This window comes from Vanessa cardui, chromosome 19, assembly GCF_905220365.1.
Source record: "Vanessa cardui chromosome 19, ilVanCard2.1, whole genome shotgun sequence".
Lineage (NCBI taxonomy): Eukaryota > Metazoa > Arthropoda > Insecta > Lepidoptera > Nymphalidae > Vanessa > Vanessa cardui.
This window is the reverse complement of record NC_061141.1, coordinates 10272163-10296815: the sequence shown is the minus strand read 5'-3', so window position 1 is coordinate 10296815 and position 24653 is coordinate 10272163. Positions and strand designations below refer to the sequence as shown.

Sequence of the window (24653 nt, the reverse complement as noted above, 5' to 3'; positions counted from 1 at the left end):
TCAATGGCATTCTATTTCAAGCAAACAACTATTGAATTCATTAGAAACATTTATTGAAAATGAAAAAATTGCAAGAAATCAAAGAAACCCTAACATAAATAATCACAATTATTTGTCAAATTTTGCTTTTTCTGGTGAACAGCAAGAAGTGATTAATATATTTGAAAAACAACTTAATTATCTACAAGGTTACGAGGAAGAACAATCTGTAAAAAGAGTGGTTATACAGGGAAAAGCTGGCTCTGGAAAAAGCACATTGATAAATTACTTTACTTTTCGATTGAATCAAATATTGGGATCATCATCTTATAAATTGCTTGCACCAACTGGTGCTGCTGCTGTGAATATTAATGGTTCGACAATTCATTCTAAACTTTTATTGGGAGTAAATAAAACGTTCAAAGATCTCGATTTACATGCACTTGCTAATTTTCAAGAAGAATTATATGGTTGTAAATTTATAATTATTGATGAAATGAGTATGATTGGATGTAGTCTTATGAGGAAAATTGATTTACGTTTACGTAGAGCTTTTCCTTCAAGGCAAGATGAACCATTTGGTGGATTATTTGTATATTTTTTTGGAGATATTAATCAGTTGCCACCTGTAAATGATAGGCCGCTTTATAGTAATAAAACTGAAGGAAGTGAATTTCTTTTAGAAGGAAAATTGTTATATACATCAAGTATTCAAAAATATTTCTTTTTATCATCATCATTTTGACAGAATGAATCTCAACAAGTTTTTAGAGATATACTTGATCGAATTAGTAATGGTGAATGTACGGTAGAAGATTACAAAAAATTAATGACACGGAGTATACAATCATTATCATTAAATGAACGGATTTTTTTCAACGATGCCATTAGACTATTTGCAACAAACAAAGATGTAAAAGAATTTAATCATCAAAAGTTAAAAGAATTACGTCAACCAGTTGCTTATATTCCAGCTTATCACAATTGTTCCAAGGCAAAATCAGTAAGTGCAGAATTATTAGGTGGACTTGAACCATTTATTATTTTATCGATTGGATCTAAAGTTATGTTACGTTCTAATTTGTGGGTTGAAAATGGATTGGTCAATGGAGCTGTAGGTTATGTCGAAGATATAATTTATGAAGAAAATTGTAGTCCCCCTGATCAAATGCCGCGAGTGATAATGGTCCGATTTGAAAATTATTCTTATTCAACTTACGAAAATAGTGGTTGTATTCCAATATTACCCATAACTAAATTTTGGAAAAATGGAAATACCAATTGCTCAAGAAAACAATTTCCATTACAATTAGCTTTCGCAATTACAATTCATAAATCACAAGGTTTAACATTAGATAAAGCTGTTGTAGATATTGGAGAAAAAGAAACTTCTATTGGTTTAACTTATGTCGCGTTTTCAAGAGTAAAAACATTTGAAGGATTAGCATTAAATAGAAGATTTATTTATGATAGATTAAGTAGTATTAAAAACTCAAATATGTTGAAGTGTAGAAAACAAGAAGAAATCCGTATGAGAAATGTAAATGCTTTGATACAATAAAAAATTTAAAATTTGAATTTTTTTTGTCGTATGAGTTATTTATAGAAGTCCATATTAATAATTAATATATTAAAATATACTTTTAATAATATTATTCATTATTAATAGTATATATTATTAATTAATAATAATATATATTATTAGTTAATAATAAATAATATTATTATTTATTATTGTTAATAAATTATTACTAGGTAGAAATACCTCGCGAGCCCTCACAAAGCTGCGCTTTTTGCTAGTTTCGATAACTATTTTACATCTTTGGCACTCTTGGAATATCTAGCCAAAGAAGGCATTCTTAGCCTTGGGACAATACGACGTAATCGCATACCTGATTGCAAACTCCCCCAGGATAAAGAGATCTCTAAAAAAGATCGAGGCTACTCAATTGAATATGTTGGCAGTATTGAAGGAACAGAGATCTCTACAGTTGCCTGGAAAGACAATAAAATAGTCACACTTGCTTCAAGTTTTGTAGGCGAACTACCTAAAGCTCAAGTTTCAAGGTATGATAAGGTGCGTAAATGTTATATAACCATTGATCGACCAAATATAGTCGGAGAATATAACCGTCATATGGGCGGCGTTGATTTGATAGATAGTATCATGGCAAGATATAAGATCAAACTCCGAAGCAAAAGATGGCAGGTTCGTATGTTTTACCACTTTTTGGATCTTGCTATGTCCAATGCCTGGTTGCTATATAAGAGAGTATATAAAACCAAAAACATGCAAGAGAACATATTGTCGTCAGCCGATTTCCGAGAAGAGGTTGGTACAGTATTATGTAAGATCGGGACAAAGGCAAATATAACACGGAGAAACATTGAGCCGGAAATTCAAGCCAAAAAGCGCAAAGGTCCAGCTCAGTATGTGCCCCCGGTAGCTGTACGCCAAGACCAAGTTGGTCATTGGCCTGTGTGGGCTGAGAAAAGGATCAGGTGTAAATATCCTAAATGTGGAGGCGTAACACAAACGCTGTGTGAAAAGTGTGGCGTAGCGTTATGCTACAATAAACAAAATAATTGTTATAGGGCCTTCCATACATCTTAACCAATTCATGGCCCATGACGCACCTAGCGCGTCATGAAAAAAACCTTTAGGGAGGCCAATGACGCGACAAGCGCGTCATTAGAAAATTGTACTAAATATATTTTTTATTCAATTTAAACCAAAAATCCTTTTATTTTACATAAAAAATAACACATTAGAGACAATAATATCAGTGGCCACTAGATTATTTTGGAAAGTTAAATTGTCAGGGGTCGTCAACCACATGGTATATTTTTTTATTCATCCATAATTATTCACACACTAAAATGTAAAAAATGTCTAATAAAATATATATCTAACGGTTACTCTCGCTTAAAAATTGAGAACGAGGTGCAGATATGTTGACTGTCTCCATCTTACTCTCTACTTTCATGGCATTACACAACACAAAAAAAATTCAAAAAAGAATTTGATAGGTATTTACGCATGAAATGAAATATTTTTGTCTCTAACAGTTGTAGTATAATTTATTACAATATTTAAACAAATAGGGTGACTTTATTTCTTTATCTTCACTTCACAAATTTATTGTGCCTACAACATTGGGAAGCGTGTGACTAGACGCGGTAAAGTATAAGTAAAGTAGACCTGCGAAAGTGTTCCTGCGCATGGCGATTTATCCTTTCTGAGATCACTTCTGTTGTGCCCTTGTCAGACATCAGACGTGCTCTCATTACTTTTGACCCTACCGACGACATTCGCTTGCGTGTACCTGGACCCCCGTGATTTTGCATTAGTGACATTGTGGCTTGTGATACTGGACTCCGATTTTACGTTTGTATTACTGGGAAATCTATCGAATTTGAATCAATCTACTTGCCGTTCATCTGTGGTAAGTTTTTTGATATTAATTTCTTATTTTTTAATAACTAGACAGCAGTAGCGGTGGGTATTATATAGTTTTATTTTAAACAGTATTGTTAATAAATAATCCTTTATTTAATTTTTGAAGAACAAAGTTTAAATTGTGATAAATTATCAAACAAAACTAACGTTATTTGTTAAGTTTTTTTTACAAAATAACAAACTTACCAGAACATAAAAGCTCAACAAAATATAGTAGGTATAATGACTAGTAAACTAAAACAGGGAAACGTACAACGCAAGGTAAAAACAATGCTATTGTTGTATTTATTTGCGCCCGAGCGGCATCCCTTTATCGATAACGAGTTGCGCGGCATTGTTCTTAAACGTAATGACTCAGTCTGCACGTTAATACAAAAAAAATGAAATAAAAAAAAATTAGGGACGTAAAGTTGAAACTATGTAACTTACACCTCGCATTTGATTTTTTTAGAACAATGGATCAACCGTCGACTTCTAGAGCAGAACATGAAATAGAAAATATTTTGAGGACAATGGAGTCTCCAAGAGATATACTTCCAGACGAGGAGAATCTATTTACGGACCAGGACTTATATGGCATACTGCTGGGAGAAACTTTGGAAGATGATTGGATAGATTTGGCTGAGGAAGAGGTAGTTACTACCGAAAATGAGCAACCAGTACTGCGAGACGCGGAAGTACTTCAAGAAGGAACCTGGACCATGGGTAATCCAGCTCTTGAAAATATAATTCCGTTTACTGGCAACCCTGGTCTTAAAAAAAATATGACCGGAACTGAACCAATTGATTTTTTTAATTTGTTATTCAACAATCATTTTTATGATCTTATAATAACGTGTACAAACGCAAATGGTGAAATCCTGAAATCCACGAGTACAGGGCATACACGATTCAAAAGGTGGAAACCAATATCTTTGCCAGAATTCCAGACCTTTATTGGCATTATTTTCCTAATGGGATTAATAAAATTAAATCGGCTCACTGATTACTGGAAAAAACATTATTTATTTGATTTTACATTAAAAAACTACATGTCAAGAAATAGATTCTTCATGATTTTAAGAGCGTTGAATGTTCAAAATATTCCAGGCAATGAAAGCATTAAAAAGGTATGCTCATTAATTGACATATTTAATAAAACATTAGAAGAAATATATTATCCAAGTAAAGAGTTGACTGTGGATGAATCTCTGATATTATGGACAGGTCGATTAAGATTTCGTCAATATATGAAAAATAAAGTTCACAAATATGGCATAAAATTATATATGTTAGCCGAAAATAACGGTATCTGCATGAAAATACATTTGTATGCTGGGGCTCAAGATAATGTAGTGGGTGGTCGTGATCACGTCAAAAAAGTATTACGTTTACTAACTCAAAACTATTTAAATGTTGGTCATTCTATATATGTAAACAATTTTTATGCAAGCGTTGATATGGCCAACGAATTATTAAATAATAACACATATTTAACCGGCACTTTAAGGCAAAATAAAAAAGGGAATCCCAAAGATTTAATTAATACAAAATTACAAAAAAATGAAGCATGTATTATGCATAACAATAAAAATGTAACAGTGACAAAATGGCTAGATAAGAGGGAGGTCTGTTTCGTGAGTTCTGAACAAAATAGTGAATACATATTTTTATGTCACCAATTTGATATAAAATACGAAGATTCTTTGATTTTCGAGCCAAATGTTTACAACTCATGCTGAAAATCTGTAACTTAGGGGAAGTCCGGGCATAGCGAACAGGCCAGGCAAAGCGAATACTCCCCACTACTAGCAAACTTCGGCCGCGATTCTGTCCGCCATGCGCAGGGACACCCACCCGGTACCCCTCAGTCCTGTACCAATCGAACTAACGAGCGGCCGCGTCTAATTTCGCATTAAATTTAAAAAATCGAAAAAGTGCACAATTGTTACAACATTTCATGGTAAGTAATTTGTTTATAACTATTAGTATATGTTTAGAATGATTATGAGTCGATTGTGTCCTTGAAGTGAATGTATTCAAGTAAAAATACTGAATGATTCGTTCGGTAATTCTTACTGTGTTCGGTTTTAGGTTAGATTCTGTTCAAAAAGTACATGCCGGGCAAAGTGATTTGGGCATAGCGGATACTATATTCGCTTTGCCCGTTGCCTATTCGATTTGCCCTAGTAGAAGTTGAGTGTGACTAAGTAGTATTTATATCTTCAATTGTTTCAGATGGTTTATAAATATAAACGAAAAACAGATCAAGCTCAGTGGAGTGAAGATACAATGATGATTGCTGTGGCAGAATGCAAGTCTGGGGCTCCAGTGGAAACGACAGCTACAAAATATGGCTTACCTTATGCTACACTTTATCGGCATATGAAAAGTGGTAGTTCATCTGCTCAGCTTGGCCGATTTCGCAAAGTATTTACTGACGCACAAGAAGCCGATCTTCAAGAATATTTAAGAGAGATGGACAGTGTTTTTTATGGATTGACTCGTGAAGATTTCAAAAAATTAGTCTATGTTTACGCAAAGAAAAATAATCTTGCACGTCCACCAAGTTGGGACAAAAATGAGAAAGCAGGAGATGACTGGTTAGCTGGTTTTTTGGGTAGAAATCCATCCATTTGCCTCAGAGTTCCAGAAGCGACTTCAGTTGCCAGGGTTAAAGGCTTTAATCGTCCTCAAGTCGAACGGTTCTACGAGCTGCTGTCGGAACAGGTAGAAAAACACAAGATCGATGGTAGCAGGATATACAATGTCGATGAAACCGGGATACAAACGTCAACAAATAAGCCACCTAAGGTTCTTTCTACTAAGGGTAAGAAGCAGGTAGGGGTCATTGCTAGCACGGAACGAGGACAAACCACAACAATTGTGTGTTGCTGCAATGCATCTGGATCATTTATACCACCATTCATGATATTTGCACGCAAAAGGATGCAAGATCGCCTGTTGGATGGTTCTCCTCCAGAAACACAAGGAACTTGCTCTCCATCTGGGTGGATTAATGGAGAAATATTTTTGGAATGGATCAGGTTTTTTACTTACCATGTACGACCCACTGCAGAGAGGAAGGTTTTACTAATATTGGATAATCATGAAAGCCACAAATTTTATCCTGCCCTGGAGTATGCAAGTCAAAACCATGTAATTCTCTTGTCCCTACCCCCTCACACATCAAACAAGTTACAACCTTTGGATGTTGCCGTATATGGCCCCCTAAAAATATTCTTTGAACAAGAAATAAACCGATTCCAAAAGGCGCATCCAGGAAGGATTGTCAACCAATATGACGTGGCGAGATTGTTCACTCCTGCATATCTGAAATGTGCTACTGCCAACAATGCTGTCAAAGGTTTTCAAACACCCGGTTTATGGCCAATAAATAAAGATGTGTTCGGAGAATAAGACTACGCACCGTCTTCAACAAGCCTCTGTGATCGTAATGTCGCTAATCAAGATGATGGTCTTCAAACGTTAGCTAATCAAGATAATTCCGAACTCCCTTCGACATCTAGAAAAAGAGCTCAACACGAGGCGGTTGAAACCAACCAATCTGTGACTTTACATGAGGTGGATGATGAAACATCAACTGAAGTTGATAAATCTTCAGGTCCAAACAGTGAACCGCCAGCTCGTCAGGAAGTAAGTTTGGAATCAAACATTCAAGGATCATCAAGAGGTCCTTCCACATCAAACTTGGTAGCGTTCGAAATGGCTGTTGATGCAGAAAGATCCTCAACACTAAGTCTTAGAAAGTTTAGAAAAGAAAATAAGACTTCAAACAGTTCTAAAGTGTCTATGCCAGAATTAGACAAAGCAACTTTGGTTCCTTCAACGCCTGAAAAAATTGGACCTGAAAAAGATGATTCTACTAAAGATGAAGATGTGGTTTTGAAACGGGACTGTGCCTTGCCTACAGAGATCATATCTTTGCCTGAATTTATTGATTCTACCACAACGTCAATTGTAGATCTCAATGAGCTAGACCCACTTCAAAGCATGATGGATGAAGAAAATGATTCCTGCATGGAAAAAGGTCCAGAACCATCTGCTTCTGCAATTTATTTCAGCCCCAAAGAGATTAAACCCCTTCCAACACCATGTGTGCCAATGAGTACCCGCAAGCGAAAGATACAAAAGTCAGAAGTTCTTACGAGCACTCCAGTGAAAGAGGAACAAAAAGTTAAGTTTACAAAAATGAATACAACTGTATTAAAAAATTTAAACAAAGATTTAGATAAAAAACCAAAAACCAAAAATATAACAAAGAAAAATACCAAAAATTATAAAGTTAAGAAAGCTCAGAAAGAAGATACTAATATAAAATATACTTGTTATTTTTGTGGAGAAGATTATACAGAAATAAACGGACAACCAATAGATGATTGGATCCAATGTAGCTCCTGTAGCCAATGGAGTCATGAAAAATGTACGGCTTATGAAGGAATAGGCTTATTTATTTGTGACAACTGTACTGATTAGTTTTATTGTAGAAAAATTACTTGTGTTCACTTTGCCCTATCATCTTATCCACTTTACCCGGTGGGTTGGGCAAAGCGGATAGATCTCCTAATTTCATATTATTAATAATTTTGACTAAAGTATTAATGTTACGTATTTCTGTTGATTATATTGAAAACTTTAATAAATACTGATTTCTATAAACAAATAATTTTATTTCTATGTCAACTATTTCTGTTTCTACAACACTTCAAACATTAAGGTGTTCACTTTGCCCGGACTTCCCCTACCTTCCATTTCCTATTAGACACGTAGATAGTCACTTTAAAGCACACTAAACTAATTAATAAAACAAAACACACGGTAACAGGTCTCACTTTGTATTATTATACTTGAAACTACTTAAAATAGTATCAAAAACATTACCGGGGTCCAATGACGCACTAGGTGCGTCACCATTCAGGAGGGCCAATGACGCGACTCACGCGTCAATACATTTTATATGGGGCCCGGGCGAATAGATTTGAAAAATGTAGGTGGCAAGGAATCGGTTAAAGGAGCAGTTTGTGTCAATGTAACATATCTGTGACACTCCCCTTTTTTTCATTTTGGTACTTTTCTAATAAAAATAAAGAAAAATTAAAAAATACGTGTATTTTAATTTATTGAAAACTACCATAAAACTGGGTAATTTATAAATTTTACGAGGTTGCGTTAGGGCGCTTTCAATTTAGACGATTGGTGCCGAACTGCTGCAGTCCGGGTATCGTACTGCGCACGGGCGGTTATGATTTTTCATACAAAATGTTTCGACGCAAAGTCGTGCGACAGCAGTGCGGCGCACGTCCGTTGGCGGCACGGCAACAACCTGTCTCAGTCGTTGTTCGCTAGTGCTGTGAACGCATCGTTTTTCTTAAACGTTTTCGTGCATACCTACCTAATTATGGATGATTTAAATACAGAAGATTTTATAAATGAAATAGAGTTGCAGCCCGCCGTTTGGGATTCTAAATGTGACAAGTATTCAAATCGCTTGGAGAAAAAAAAGGCCTGGGATGTTTTATGTGAAAAATTTATTACCGATTTTAAAACTAAAAAAGCAGCTGAAAAGAATAATGCAGGTACAACAACAAACAGTTTATTATATTATAATGTAATCAATTAGTATTATTTATATTTTATTGTTTTGCCACGATACTTGTCCTCCTGGGCTAACAAAATAGTCCGTAAATATATCGCGGACAGTTGTGGCTGACAAATTCTGATAACTTTGTGGCTGAACTGGCCTAACTCGAATTGGTTGACCTTGCATAGTGGTATTTTCGCGTTGAACAAAGTTATGTAAAACACAAATAGCCTTAGCAATATCAGTTGCAAACGATATTTCCACATTTAATGGACGATGTAATATTCGCCACTTATTTGTCATAATACCAAATGTACACTCAATGTACCGGCGTGCACGTGACAGGCGGTAGTTAAAAATTTTTTTTTCCCCTCCAAAAAGTTTCCACTAAATGGCCGTTGTATGAAGTTGCTGACGGCAAATGCTTCGTCGCCAACAAAAATAAAAGGTAGTGGTGGCCCATTGTCTTGTATTGGTGCAGGACTTGGTATATCTAAATTATTGTTTTGAAGCTTGTTAAAAAAACTACTGTTTCGAAATATTTGTGAATCTGAAGCCTTCCCATAGGAACCGACATCAATATAAATAAATTTATAATTAGAATCGCAAATAGCCAACAAAACAATAGAAAAGAAATGCTTATAGTTGTAATACAACGATCCACTTCTTGTCGGTTTTATTATTCTCAGATGTTTGCCGTCTATAGCTCCCAAGCAATTAGGAAAATTTGCTTTTGTTTCAAACCCTTGAGCTATTTGTAACCAATCCTCCTTTTTAAGATCAGGTATACAGATATCTTTCAAAACTTTGTATATCTCTTGACATGTATCTTTAATAACTCCACTAATTGTTGAGACGCCATGTTGGTAAGAGTGATGCAGATCAGTCATAGTACAGCCAGTTGATAAATATCTGAAAATAATAACAGAAAATTTTATTTCAGCCGTGTTACTCCAAAAAAAATGGAGAAATATTAGGGATTCCTATTCACGAGAGTTGAATAAGCAACGACAGTTAAAAAGTGGATCTGTTGGAAAAAATCATCGGAAGTACGTATATTTTGATCGGCTTCAGTTTCTGTCTAATCTTTATGAATCAAAACCTTCCAACTCTGGTACCAACGAGCAATCTGATTCTCCGGAAACCGATTGTTCTGTAATAGCATCGTCATCAAAAATTAAAAAAGCATCTTCGAGCTACGATGAGACTAATAAGATATTAAAACTTCTTGCTGAAAGAATTGCAAAACAAAAACAATGCAAATGCAGACAATTTTGAAGACGGCGATAGATATTTCTTGTTGTCATTATTAAATGATTTTAAAAAAATTCCGGAACATCGCAAAATGGATGCTAAATACGAGATAATTGGAATCATAAGAAAATACGTCGGGTCAAGTTCATATGCCGCTGATTATAATTATGAACAAGAGGGTTACTACACAGGTCAATCTACCGAATATCGTAGTCAGGCTCATGGTCCGTCTACTGAGTTACAACAACAATCACCTATGTCTAATACATCAACGAATTCTGATTTTACTTTATATGAAGATCTTTTTAGCGACGGTGACACAGTATAAATGCGTGCGTATCAATAAAAAAGAAAACATTAATCATTAAAATCTCTATCTGATCAGTTTAAGAGTAGCAATAAATACTTATTAAAATAGTAAATGTGTTTATATTACTTACCTTATCGTTATCACAAGTCTCTCTTCGGCGGATATAGTATTTTTGAATTTAGTTTCTTGACGTTGTATTCCATTTTTAACAAAGTGATATAATTCATAGAAACATTCTCTAGACATTCTAAAATAGTTCAAAAATTCAGCTGAGCTTTCTTTTAATCTAGGGTAAAGTGTATAAAAATCACCAGTTTTATATTTTAAAGAAAACATTGGCGACGCCCTAGTACGGCGTCGTTTATGTTTTTGCCGAAGCAAGAGAACTAACAATAACACTTCCTCGTCAGAGTCCATGGCACCGACTAAAGTTGGATTTCGATGGAAATCACTAAAATTCGATCGGACTGCAGCCGCGTATCTCTTCAAATAAGACGATTTACGTCGTACTGCTGTCGTCCGGCAGCAGTACGGCTCGTGGTCGTACTGACCGTGCGGCAGCAGTCCGGCAGCAACCGTCTAAATTGAAAGCGCCCTTATAAAGGGTTAAAAAATACTTTGATTCCGGTATGAGCCCAGCAGCTGCCATCGCTTTACATGAAATGACTCTAACTGAAAAGTACGGAAAAGAAAGTTCTGTTTACTTGGCAAATTCGCAAATTGACCCAAGTGAGACGCATGTAGGGCAGAGTTGGTTATATCGTACTGCCATTTAAATCGTACCACTTCCAAATTTCCAACTAAATCAGTATTTTTTTCAACATTGGCAACACCAAATCATAGCCCTGCGCAACCCCCCGCCGCCCGCCAGTTGCAATTGATGTGAATTGACTAGCGTGCGCGTGAGTGAAAAAATATTTTTTTTTGTCAATGTTACTGCAAATTTTGTCGCAAATTCGTAAGGGTATAACTCATAAACAAGGTAAAATACAGATACTCAGTTTTCTCCTTTCTACTACAAATATAAACTAGATTATTTATGATTTTCATTGCGTGGCTCAGGTTTGAGGTTATGCCGGAATTTTGATATTATTTTTTAAATTACCTTGTTCGTTAAATCGTAGCACTTGGTAGTTGGGTAAATTGTACTGGTACGATTTAGCCGACTAGTCTAAACGCATATATTTAACGGGCTTTATTTATGTTGTTATAGATGACCGACACTAAAGCTAAAATTAAATATTACAATTGGAATAAGGAGGACCTAGAAAGGGCTATTGCAGCTTACGAAAACAAAGAATCAAGTTTGAACCAAATTTCAAAGACTTATTCTATACCAAAACCTACAATTCTACGGCATGTAAAAAAGAAGAATAAGATTGCTATTGATAGAAAAATCCAAAAAGGGAGACCGGTTATCTTCGATGTCGAAACTGAAAATAAGTTGGCTGAGCATATTCTTCATCTCGAAACACACATGTTTGGTCTCACAATAAACGATATTCGACATCTTGCATTTGAAATAGCTGAAATCCATAATATTCAGAATAATTTTAATAAAGAAAAACGCATGGCTGGCAAAGCATAGTTCTATAAATTTATGAAAAGGCACCCACAACTAAGTGTTCGTCAACCTGAAAACACATCTCTGAACAGAATTAAAGGATTCAATAAAGAAAATGTTTTTCACTTTTTTGATTTGTTAGAGAAGATTATAGATGAAAATGGTATAGAACCTACCAATATCTTCAATGTAGACGAAAGTGGATTTTCAACCGTTCAAAAGAAAGCTCAAAAAATTGTAGGGTTAAAGGGAAAGAAGCAAATTGGCGCTGCTACTAGTGGAGAACGAGGTGTCAATACCACGGCCGTATGCTGCGCTAGTGTATCTGGCCAATTTATCCCTCCAATGCTAATATTTAAAAGGATGAGACAAAACCCGGAACTAGCAAATGGTGCTCCGTTAGGAAGCGTTGTTACTGTTTCTGAAAGCGGTTACATTAACTCTGCGCTTTTTGTTGAATGGTTAAAGCACTTTATTAAAATAGTGAAGCCCACACTTGAAAACAAAGTTCTGCTGCTTTTGGATGGACATACGACTCATTCAAAAAATTTTGAAGCTCTGTGTTTAGCTAGAGATAATGGCATAATACTGTTACAACTACCAGGTCACACCACAAATCGAATTCAGCCTCTTGACGTATCATTTTTCAAACCACTGAGTACATATTACATCCAAAGCACAGAAAAATGGCTGAGAACCAATCCTGGGCGACAAGTAACACAGTACCAAGTTGCACAATTATTTGGAGAAGCTTACGAAAGAGCAGCAGTGATTGGCAATATTGTGAATGGATTCAGAGCTAGTGGAATTTGGCCTACAAACAGACATATTGTTCCGGAGCATATGTTTGAGGCTGCTGACAATTTGCTTACCGCTGAAACAGCCAATTCAAGCAACGAAAGCGTATCAATTTTGCAAAATTTAACGGAATTCGAAAAAGAAGATAACTTTAAGAAAAGAAAAGAGGTAGAAGGTAATGATGACAAAGAAAAATGCAATCAAGAAAAGGGCAATAACGAAAAGAAAAAACAAGATAAGGAGCTTTTAAATTCACAGCCATCCACGTCTAAACTTAAAGATATTCAACTAAAAACGACGCCTGCTGATATTAAAAAAACAATAAAAGTTTTATCACCACTACCAAAAAATACAATGAAAAAGAAGAACACTATACAAAAAGCTATTGAAATTACATCAAGCCCATATAAAAATCAACTAGAAGACAAGATAAAGCAGAAGAAAGATAAAGTAAAAAAGGAAAAGGTTTGTAAACCAAAGAAATATAAAGCAGCAAAAAAAGAAAATAAGATAACAGCTATATCCAAGGGTAAATGCAAAAGTTTCAAGAGAAAACGATCCCCTTCTATCACTAGTAGCGATAACTCAGAAGAAACACTTGTTATGGAATGAGATGACGATGATGAAAGCGATGAAGATCTTGAAAATGTATGTGGAAAGTGCAATCGTTCCTACTACGATAAAAAAGGTCCAAAGGTTGATTGGATTCAATGCGTTCGCTGTCAGCGGTGGTTACATGAAACTTGTACTTCCAATCCAGATATTTGCGATGATTGTTTCCAATAAGAACTATGCACAATTATTTCTACTTTACGTTATTAATATAGTAATACTTTTCTAGTTTTAACTAGTTTTAACTATACAGAAGCTTCAATACGTATTTTTAAAGACGTTATTCTACAGAGATGCAAAGCGTTCAATGTCTGCGCTATGATTGACTTTTTAGCAAACATTTTCGAAAAATATCAATATAGACGACTCATGAAATTTGCGCATAGCCGCCAAACAAATAGTTCCGCTTACCTGAAGTTTAGCAGGCGATCTAAGGATGTAATCAACATTACACGTGTCAATCATACTGAATTTCTGGTGGAGTCTACTTCAGACAGAAATTTAACATAAGCCGTTGATATTTCAGTAGCTAGTTGCAATTGCATTAAAGGTCAAGGTGGTGCCTTCTGCAAGCATCTGTGCGCTGTTGAATTAATGTATGGAATTATTTTACAGACTTCTCCAAAAATATCTAGCACAGGCAGAGTGACATGCGCAAAACTCGCTTCCGATGACCCACTCCCTGATGAGTTTTACCAAAATATGGATAATAACGATATTAGCGTTGAAAATAACGCTAAAATTATACAAGTTTCCGATGCTCCCATAGACACGACAGCATCAGAAGAATCCCCTACCAATTTATTATGTACTAACGATGATGATCCCGTTCCTCCTATCACCTATAATGAAGCACTGACTGACATGAAAGAAAGTTTTAACAAATTTACATCTATTTTAGAAGTACATCTATCGTTATCAAATTTAAAAGCCATATATATTTTGAATAATTCTCTGAAACATGTCACTACAGACCAACAGGCCCAAAATTTCATTTTCAACAACTTTAAAAAAGAACTGTCCCGCAAGATTCACGTACAACCGACATCTGTATCAAGACGAACCATGAAGAACAAGGGAACAAAAAATAGAATACAAGCAGGCCGACCTTTAGCATCCACCGCATCAAAAAATAGAAAAAGAAAACACGACCTAGCATTTAACGTCTCGAATAATGTTAAATGCTCGTTGAAAAGTACTTTTTTTAATAAAAAATAATTATAATTATAAGTCATTGTTATTTATTTAATCCTATCTAATAAAGTTAAAATATAACTCCATATTTTACTGAATCAAAAATACTAGACTTTTTAGTTGGGAATAAAGACGTGAGCATCCACGATACAAACTATACACGATCTGTACGCAAAATTCGTGTATACATTGTAAGAACAGAGTTAAAAACAGCATTACAATATATACGCGAGCAATTTCCTATGGCTGCGTTCTGGCCTTGTATAGAATGGAAATATGCGTGCAGCGGCATTTCATTCCGCGGCAGTCAATTCCGCGTCGCGCACAGGAACTCGGCCTTTCGCAGACGACAACTTGGCGAATTTTGCGTTGTGACTTGAGCCTGCACCCGTACAAGATCCAGCTGACCCAAGAGCTCAAGGTTAATGACCATAGACAGCGCCGTGTGTTCGCTGACTGGACATTAGAGCAGTTGGAAGTTGACGCCGATTTTGGCAAAAAAATCATCTTCAGCGACGAGGCGCATTTTTGGAGGAATGGCTATGTCAACTAGCAAAATTGCCGTATTTGGGACGAGACCAATCCACACGAGGTTCACCAAGTGGCAATGCACCCGCAGAAAGTGACTGTTTGGTGCGGATTTTGGGCCGGAGGCGTGATTGGTCCGTATTTTTTCAAAAACGATAATGGTGTGGCCGTCACCGTCAATGGTGAGCGATACCGGTCGATGATAACCAACTTCTTTTGGCCTGAAATCGAGAATATGGATCTGGACAACATGTGGTTTCAACAGGACGGTGCTACGTGCCACACAGCACACGCTACGATGGAAGTTCTGCACGAACAATTTCTGGACATGGTCATCTCGCGCGGAGGCGACGTGAACTGGCCACCGAGATCGTGCGATTTGACCCCGCTGGACTTTTTCTTGTGGGGTTTTCTTAAGTCACAGGTCAACATACGCCACGCCATCGATCAAATACAGCCCGATTTGTGCGCCAGAGTCATCGAAAATTGGACCTTTCGTGAGCGCCACAAACCGAAGCCGTGGCGGTCATTTGAATGATGTTATATTCCATACATAACGGGGTCGATAGACTTTCCAAATAAAAAAAAAAATCGCAAATATCTCTCCTACATGTATTTTTTTTTTTGCGTTTCAAAGATCAAGCGCCCTTAATGGAAAACCCTATACTTTCCAGACCACATGATGAAAAGGCATTACGAGAAACGGAGAGATTAAGACACCTATTGTAAAACGTAAAGCAACGCAACGTATGTGCCGTGTGGTTTACGGCACATAAAAATATCTATCTATATTTATCTATCTCTTCTTGTGGGTGTTGTATAACAAAAAACGCCATACGAGCATACAATTTTCGGTGGTTGCCCTCGATTTCTCCTGGATTCCAATCCGTCTATCATTGACGAAAATATCGGTGAACATACATAAAAAAAAAATTATACATACAAACGAATTGAGAACCTCCTCCATTTTTGAAGTCGGTTAAAAATTATTCCAAATGGTTAACTTCACAATTAATACCAAACCTACCATCAAAATCCGTCGTGGTAGTAGACAATGCATCCTATCATAATACACAATATAATTTGGCCCCAAGTTCAAATTCCAAGAAATGCGACATGCAAGCCTGGCTGACTGAAAAAGAAATTTCGTTTGATCCAACAATGTACAAGCCACAGTTGTACGAACTAATAAAAACGAACAAAGAAAATTTAAAAAATTATAATATCGATAGATTATTAGCACAACACAATCATAGTGTCCTTCGCTTGCCGCCCTATCATCCGGATCTGAACCCCATTGAAGTGGCGTGGGCCGCAATCAAAGGTTACGATAGCAGCAAAAACGTAGTGTGGAACGTCACACGCGTTACGGAACTGGTCAAACAGAAGGTAGATGCATGGGATCAAGTGAATGGCAAAAGTTATGTTCAAAAATAAGGTCTATTGAAGACGACTATCGCAAAAGCGACCATGTAGTGGACCAGTTGACAGACCAACTTGTTATTCAAGTGGAAGATTCAGATAGCAGCAGTAGTAGCGATTGGGAAGTCTTTGATGATGAAGAACCCGGTCCAAGCACCAGTACCAACTCCAGTACCAGTCCAAGGGCTTCGACTTCATTTGTTGATTTTGAGGGTATCACACCGTTGAGCGATAGAGATTAATTTATTTTCTATTAATATTTCTCTTTTAATTTATTTATTGATACAATAATTACTAAATATACAATAATTAACCCGTTGTGTTTTATTACGTACCTACCCTTTAATATATTAAATATTTATTTTAACCTTTTTAGATAGTACGTGATTTTCGCAAGGAATGCACCTGCGCAGAGGACGCCATGTTAGGTCAAGTTTTTAGAATTTTTTTATTAGGGGGCCAAATACTTTTGAGCGGTAGTGTATCCACTGTCAGCTGGAAGGATAGTAAACAGGTTATCTTAGCGTCAACTTATGTCGGCGCATTTCCTGTAGATAATATTGATAGATACGACAAAAGAGAAGACCACCATATGGGCGGTGTAGACTTAATGGATTCTTACTTGGGTAGGTACTGGATCCGTATGAAGAGTAGAGTGGTATACGCGATTTTTTTACCATCTTCTAGACTTGTCGTTGATCAACTCTTGGATCCTCTATAAAAACGTCGCAGGTCGCAAAGGCGTTTTACAAAAAAATGTGATGAGTTTGGGCGATTGTAGATCAGATCTAGCCAAAACTTTGACTTAAATAAACTTTGGGCTCCCAGAGGCCGCCTAAGCATTTCCAACACGGTCAGCAAAACTGAAGAACTACTAAGGCCTACTATTTTACTAGATAGTGTACAATACATTGGAAATAGTAGCAATTGTTTCTTTAAATGATAACGCACAAAGTGAAAAAAATGTATTAGATGATGCAGAACGACCATTCAATTCCGAACCAGTTTCTGTTGTGATAGCAAATGAAAATTGTGTAGCTACTAATGAGACTAACAATGAGAACACTTCTCCTATTAACCAACCCAGTACAAGTGGGACCACCCTGAACGTGAACCTCTCGAAAAGAAAACGTTTTAAAGAAAATAAACGATTGTTGAATAAAAGGAAAAGAATAGAGGGACAGAAGTATCAAGGGTTTCGTAAACCAAAAAGCCAAAAATACATTTAATGATACCGAAAGAAGAGAAAGAAAATTATTGCCTAAGTGTGATTGCACTAAAAATACATTAAAGTCACAAATTCGACGAAGAAATCTTATGAGATAACCGACGCAGATTGACAGATCACAAAGCTATGGTTTAAAATGAATTGGGATCAAAGGAAAGTTTTCATTTCTAATATCGTCTTCACTCATTAATCCAAACGTAAGACTACTGAAAGCGATTGTAGGCGTTGTAAATCATTAGCTTACCATTTACAAATAAATAATCAATTATTTATTGTTTGTAAAACAATGTATATTAATACTACTGGACTGTGTCAATGGTCAATTGGATTTTGGTCAACAAAAAGCCATGGTATCGTTGAGCAAAATTCAACTATTGTGGCCTAGAGAGCTCACAGAGAAAATAAGAACATCGATAAGCTCGAGTTTCTAAAGACATTCGTTATTTCTCTCAATAAATTACCCAGCCAGTACTTGGAGCAGACGTTTACTACCTACTTATTAATCGCTTCACAATTTGTACAAGTGTAGTTTTGAAATTGAAGGCATTGCTGCACTGACAATTAATAAAATGAAAGAAGCTCTTTCAGAAATGAATGTTTCACTGTTCAGGTCTCGTGAGGATCAATATGACGTATGTCTGTCCTTCATCAATGGACATTTAGCAGAAAGTGTGTACCAGAACCATCAAACTGAAAATAAGAAAGCAGGCGAAGAAAAGGGTGCAGATAAAATCAGAGCTTTTAGGGATGAATGCTATGTCCTAACAACGGATGTGAAAGCGGTTAAATTGTCGGCGATGACCAAAGCTAATGCTCTTTACTATCGGACTAAACTATGTAATCACAATTTTACAATTTATAATCTAGCCACAAATGATGCAACATGTAAATGGTTTGATGAAACTGTAAGTGACAGCTCGGCATCAACTTTTGCTCCTTTTTTAGTACATTACTTGCTCCGATGCAATGTGGGAAATTCAAGGTACATTAGCTAGATAGGTAGTCTTCTTCAATAGCCTTTAGGCGTTGTTCTGTTGGTATCGCCATATGAATAAGAACTAACTCAGTTCATAAAACACGGCATGTTTCGTGTACTATAGACGCAATGGTGCTTTTCTCCATACGAAAACTGATTTTTGTGTTATTAGTTTTTTATTTTTGAGCAAAATGGATCAAAGAATCTGAAAATGAGAAAAATTAAAAATTTTGACTGTGGCATTTGGCGAGTCTTTGTCTCAAAAAATGCTTATAAGCGGTACAACCGCTTTACAAACGACCGAGAAAATGTTGAAGATGATGAGTGCCCTGGGGTAGCAATCACGAAAACAAGCGAAAAAAACATCGAAACAGTAAAGAAAATAGTTTTAAAATCGTCGACTCACTATAAGGGAATCTGCAGAGGATGTCGGTATATCAATGCCAAGCAATTTTTTTGAATGTTTTGGGCATGAAGCGTGTAGCAGCGAAGTTTATTCCGAAATTGCTAAATTTTGGCAAAAGTAACGTCGCATTAGTATCGCTCAGGAAGTGCTGAATAACGTTAACAACGATTCAGATTTGCTCAGAAGGGGCATTGCTGGTGACAAAACCTGGATGTATGGCTATGACCCCGAAACCAAGGCCCATACATCCCAATGAAAGCGACCAAATGAGCCAAGACCGAAAAAAGCACGTCAAGCTCGATCGGATCCGAAAGTTTTGCTCACTGTTTTCTTCGATTACAATGGAGTGTAATCGTGAGTTCTTGCCAACAGGTCGTACGGGTAATAAAGAATATTACAAGGAAGTTATGCAACGTTTACGTCAAGTAAATACGTGAAGTAATACGGCTCAAACGAAAGGAAATGTGGAAAAACATATCATTGACTCTGATTAAATATATATATATATATATATATATATTTATTTATTCGTCAATATTCATTTTGTCCCCATTGTGTGAGATGGTGCATTATCGTGATGCAAGAGTCAATGATATGTTATATATATATATATATATATTCCTATATATATTCCTCTCCTTTTGAACAAATCTCGTACGGTTCTCGTTGATAAAAACCTGAAATAAAAAGTAGACTACAATTTTATGACATTGTTACAGAAAAACAACTGCGTAAGAAGGGCAAGAAAGTACACCATCACTTTTGAAAATAAAAAATCCCTACTAGAGAGCAACTTCAACAACAGTTTCAACTTCAGTGTTCTATTCTCTATTTAGTACACACAAACGTTTGCTTCATGCGATAATATATAACGATAGTAACGGTGGGACAGGGGATGTTAAGAATCACCGGGCTACGGGAGGCCACCATAATCGACTGACCTTGGCGTCGTACAACTATCTAGTTGCGCTAGATGCGAGTCAAGCTGTAGCGTGCGTCCGTAATTTTTCTTTATCTATAGAACTTGGGAAAATTAGGTTTATGTGGGTTATAGGGTTACCCATATTAGAGTTATGTGAAGTCTGCAGAGAGGGAGAGGACAAATTACCCTCGTGTCGTACCACCTAATGTACTTCCGATTGGTCGAAAGTGCTCATTTTATTTATGGAATGTATTCATATTAATAAAGTACACAAGTAAAATTAAATACCTACTTGTTTTAGTATAAAAATTAATATTATATCCTAATTCTCATGAATCAATTAGGTTTATATCTATTTCCAGTCAACAGTTTGTAGCTTACGATATAATAATGCTCTAATTTGCAAACCAGCCAACTCCACTTCGCACTCCTTCAAAAGTATTTTTTTGGTCCAGTTAGACGACAAACGATTCTCGACTATATTCGCAAACATATCTATGACCTAGTGCTTTAAATGAAAAGGATTGCAGTAGTTTCTATCCCTTTCATTTTATGCATAAATATTTTAATATTAATTGATGTGACAAATTATATTTAAAACATATAGCAGTAAAGTTTACTTTTCTAATGTGTTCCGTATTTTTGAACACTTGGAATGCTTGGATACCATTGGCGAGATGACTGTGACCATATTTATGGCGGTTTGACTGAGACGATCTATATGACATTTTAAACGTCTCGACCTTTTGAGCGACTATATTGTTGACAGCAATAAGGAAACTTTGTTTGTACCGATATTATTGACTTTTTGGTTGTGTCTATTTATTTGAATACCCTGAGCGTCTCTATTTATTTGGCGCTGACTGTCCCGCGTTATTTGGTAAAGCGACTCTAAAGCCGATCGTCCACCGCCAACTAAACTAAGTTAGTTCAGCTTAGCTCGCATAGTTGATCAAGTTTTTCATACATGTGCGTCCACCGCAAACTATGCCAGCTAAGCTACGTGAAATGCCCCAGCTAAGTGGAACTAACTTAGTTGGGCGGCCGATCCGTAACTAACTGAGCTAAACTAAACGCCTCTCACCCCCTTGCCTTACCCCTCTGACACCTGTCGATAGTGTTGTTCGAACGTGTTTGTACAGTGAGCGTTCGTGCGCGGTTGGTAAAACACGTATTTAGCAGCATGGAGGTGTTTATTGAATATGTCAAGCAGTATCCTGTGTTGTATAATCCAGAGGATAAAGACTACCGGGACACAACTAAAAAAGACGGTTTATGGAAGAGGATAGTGGATGAAATGAAAAACCCGAACATATCAGACAGTAAGTTTAATTTATATTGTTATTGTTAAAATGATTACAAAAGGATTCTCTTACATGAAATGCTTCTCTTGTTGCTCGTACATTGTCATGTAGTTGTCCCACTGATCGTAAAACTGATCCGTCCTCAGCACTTGCTTCATCAAAAGCTATTATTGTTTGATTAGTTGAAAGATAATTGTGTAGCACGCAAGCAGCTTTTGTTATTAAATCAACTGATTCTACTTTACACTCTAATGGCCGACGAAATATCCGAAATCGCATTGACAAAATACCAAAGGCATTTTCTACCACATTTCGCGCTCTGCTGAGACGATAATTAAAGTTCCTTTTTTCTCTACTGTTACGACATGCGCTTTGTGGGTATGGTCTCATAAAATGTTTTTGTAAAGGAAATGCCTGGTCACCTATAAATACGTAAGGTATTGCAGTACCACCTTGTAGTAAAGGTTGGTCACTAGGCAAATTTAATTCGTTATTTTGTAGCCTTCGTCCAAATGCACTATCAGAAAAAATACCACCATCACTAAATCTGCCCATGGAACCAATATCTATAATAATAAACTTCTTGTTTGCATCAACAACTGCGAGTAATACTACAGAATGGAAATGTTTATAATTAAAATACTGAGAACCTGAATGAGGTGGGCATTTTATGGATATATGCTTGCCGTCGACTGCTCCAATACAGTTGGGGAATTGCCATTTCAGCATAAAATTTTCAGCAATTTCTTTCCATTCTCTTTCAGTCGGCAAACACATGTAAATTGGTTGTAAATGATTCCAAACTGCTTGGCAGACGTTTTCTACAATCCTAGAAACTGATCTGTCACCCACTCTATAATTGTATCCAATTGTTTTGTAGGAGTCCCCTGTTGCCAAAAACCTGCAAAAGGCAACACTTTTTAATGAATGCATTAACCTTTTTTATTACTGTTTCAGTTAAAACGGCAAAAAACGAATGGAAGAAATTACGTGATGGGCATCGAGAATCAATAAAAAGCTCAACAAGTGGCCAAGCTGCATCACCAACAAACACTTGGAAATATGCCAGTCTACTTGAATTTTTATTGCCTTATATGAAAAACCGCCCAAGAAGTGGTAACGTAAATGAAATCCAGAATAATAAAACAAACAGGACAATGGAAGCTGGTAATGCAAGTGAAAGCCAGGATATTACAATTTCACATACTGAGACACAGGAAAATACTGATCATGTTTCTAACACTGAATCTATACCATCTACATCTCACAGCTCATCGTCTGAACAAAGGCAAAGAAAGAGAAAGAACGATGAATCTTTAGCTGTTTTACTGAGAGACATTGATGCAGATTATGAAAAGCGTCGCCATGAGATAAAAGAGAAAGAGAAAGCTGAAAGGGAATCAAGAAGTCATCCTTTAAAACTGTTTTTTGACAGTATGAGCGAAACAGCCATAAAGTTTCCAGAGTGGTTGCAAAGGGACATTAAAAGGAAAATCTTTACCATAATATCTGAAGCCGAAGATAAGTATGACAATTACTTATACGGAAGTCAGTTCTCATATGGATATTCAACATCTTCTGCTCAATCTACTCCACGCTCCCAAGACACTCCAGTCTCTCAAGATAATCCATACTTCCAAGATACTCAAAACAACGAAGGCACTTCGTTCACCGATACTACTTTCAATTGATATCTTTATACAACCTAATTTTCAATAAATATACCAAAGTAACTGAATCTGTTTAATTTTAATGTTGATACACTTACCTCAAACAAATAGCCAATCTTTCTTCTGGCGATATAGCTTTTCGAAAATTAGTATCAATCTTAGCAATATCCTTGGCAATCATTGTAAGTAACTCATCAAACTGTTGTCTCGATACACGATAGTACATCTTAAAATTTTCGTCGTCTAGTTCATTAAACAAAGTGTTAAATTCGCTGCTTGTTTTCCAGGACTGAATGTGTTGACTTATCCAGTATCTATGTTTCCGTTTTTTCTTCATACAATAAGCAATAATCAATCTTCTTCTCCTATGACGATAGTCCTCCTCTAAAGTTTCGTCATTACTCGTGTCGTCTTCCATATCACGTCCGGTTAACTCGACGTTCTAGCACAAACTGGCCATCACTAACGTAGTTTTAGCTTATTTATTGGTGGACGGACACCGTAGTTCTAGTTTAGCTTAGCTTAGTTCACTGAGTTTAGTTTTTATTTAGTTTAGCCGGCGGTGGACGTTCGGCTTAAACGCGCGGGGTCAGCTAGTAAATTATATAATTGGCTTGTAAGCAAATGTTTTTATGAGGTAAGGGAGTTTTTTGATTGTACTTATAAAATGGTGATCACCTCAAAATAACAAAAACCGAACGCGACCGATCGATTCAAACATAAGTACACGCTAGCATGACGTCACACCCGTGCGCAAGCGGCGACTGGCTCAGTTCGGCCGACGCGTTAGCGAGTAATGGGTGTATGAAGATTTCGCGCCATTTACATCTAATTTTTCGAGTTAACAAATACGAAGGTAAGTTACAAAATAACAAATATTTATTTCTGTACTTATAATGTGTAATAGTCGTAGCATTTTAGCATGCAATTCAACAGCCATATTGTTATTATTACCTATAAGTTCTCGTCAATTTTTTTTTTCGTTTTATTTCCTATGTAGGTAATCGGAGTCGGGTGATCCCAATTACCTACATACTGATCCCCATTGCCCACACTACCTAATCTCCGTAAAACAGTATTTTTTTTGTTTGTACATGCCGAAAGTTCGAGCTAGAAAGACTAATAAAGCTAACTGGACTATGGACCACCTTGAAAAAGCTGTAAAGCTCATCGATGAAAAAAAATTTTCTATAAGAAAAGCCGCGAAGACAATGAATATTCCATTTGCCAGTCTTCACAAGAGATACAAAAAAAATATAGTTAAGGCACCTCGTCTTGGCCGTAATACTGTCTTCAGTGCTGAGATGGAAAAGGAGTTAGCTGACATAATAAAAAAAAATGGCCAACATTTTCTACGGTTGCACGCCAAACCAAATAAAAAGAGCAGCATTTGCATAATCTGAAACACAATTTTAATACGAGTTCAAGATTAGCTGGTCGAGTTT

The 24653-nt window shown here is 36.3% G+C and overlaps 4 protein-coding genes across 4 annotated transcripts; 2 read left to right on the top strand and 2 right to left on the bottom strand.

Annotated features, from left to right (window-relative positions):
• The first annotated feature begins 2571 nt into the window (after positions 1–2571).
• On the top strand, positions 2572–5167 carry LOC124537866 (piggyBac transposable element-derived protein 4-like). The gene is made up of 2 exons (XM_047114816.1): positions 2572–3425; positions 3891–5167. The coding sequence occupies exon 2, from the start codon at positions 3895–3897 to the stop codon at positions 5158–5160; it is 1266 nt and encodes a 421-aa protein (XP_046970772.1). The 5' UTR covers positions 2572–3425; positions 3891–3894; the 3' UTR covers positions 5161–5167.
• Positions 5168–5713: 546 nt separating this feature from the next.
• On the top strand, positions 5714–8785 carry LOC124537752. The gene is made up of 3 exons (XM_047114642.1): positions 5714–6785; positions 6840–7547; positions 8613–8785. Exons 1-3 carry the CDS (start codon positions 5714–5716, stop codon positions 8783–8785), a joined length of 1953 nt encoding a protein of 650 aa, XP_046970598.1.
• A 534-nt stretch (positions 8786–9319) lies between these two features.
• Positions 9320–11174, bottom strand: LOC124537751. The gene is made up of 2 exons (XM_047114641.1): positions 10715–11174; positions 9320–9932 (listed from the first exon to the last, which is right to left on the bottom strand). The coding sequence occupies exons 1-2, from the start codon at positions 10999–11001 to the stop codon at positions 9320–9322; spliced, it is 900 nt and encodes a 299-aa protein (XP_046970597.1). The 5' UTR covers positions 11002–11174.
• A 10371-nt stretch (positions 11175–21545) lies between these two features.
• On the bottom strand, positions 21546–23788 carry LOC124537986 (protein ANTAGONIST OF LIKE HETEROCHROMATIN PROTEIN 1-like). The gene is made up of 2 exons (XM_047114987.1): positions 23307–23788; positions 21546–22439 (listed from the first exon to the last, which is right to left on the bottom strand). Exons 1-2 carry the CDS (start codon positions 23624–23626, stop codon positions 21563–21565), a joined length of 1197 nt encoding a protein of 398 aa, XP_046970943.1. The 5' UTR covers positions 23627–23788; the 3' UTR covers positions 21546–21562.
• Between the last annotated feature and the right edge of the window lie 865 nt (positions 23789–24653).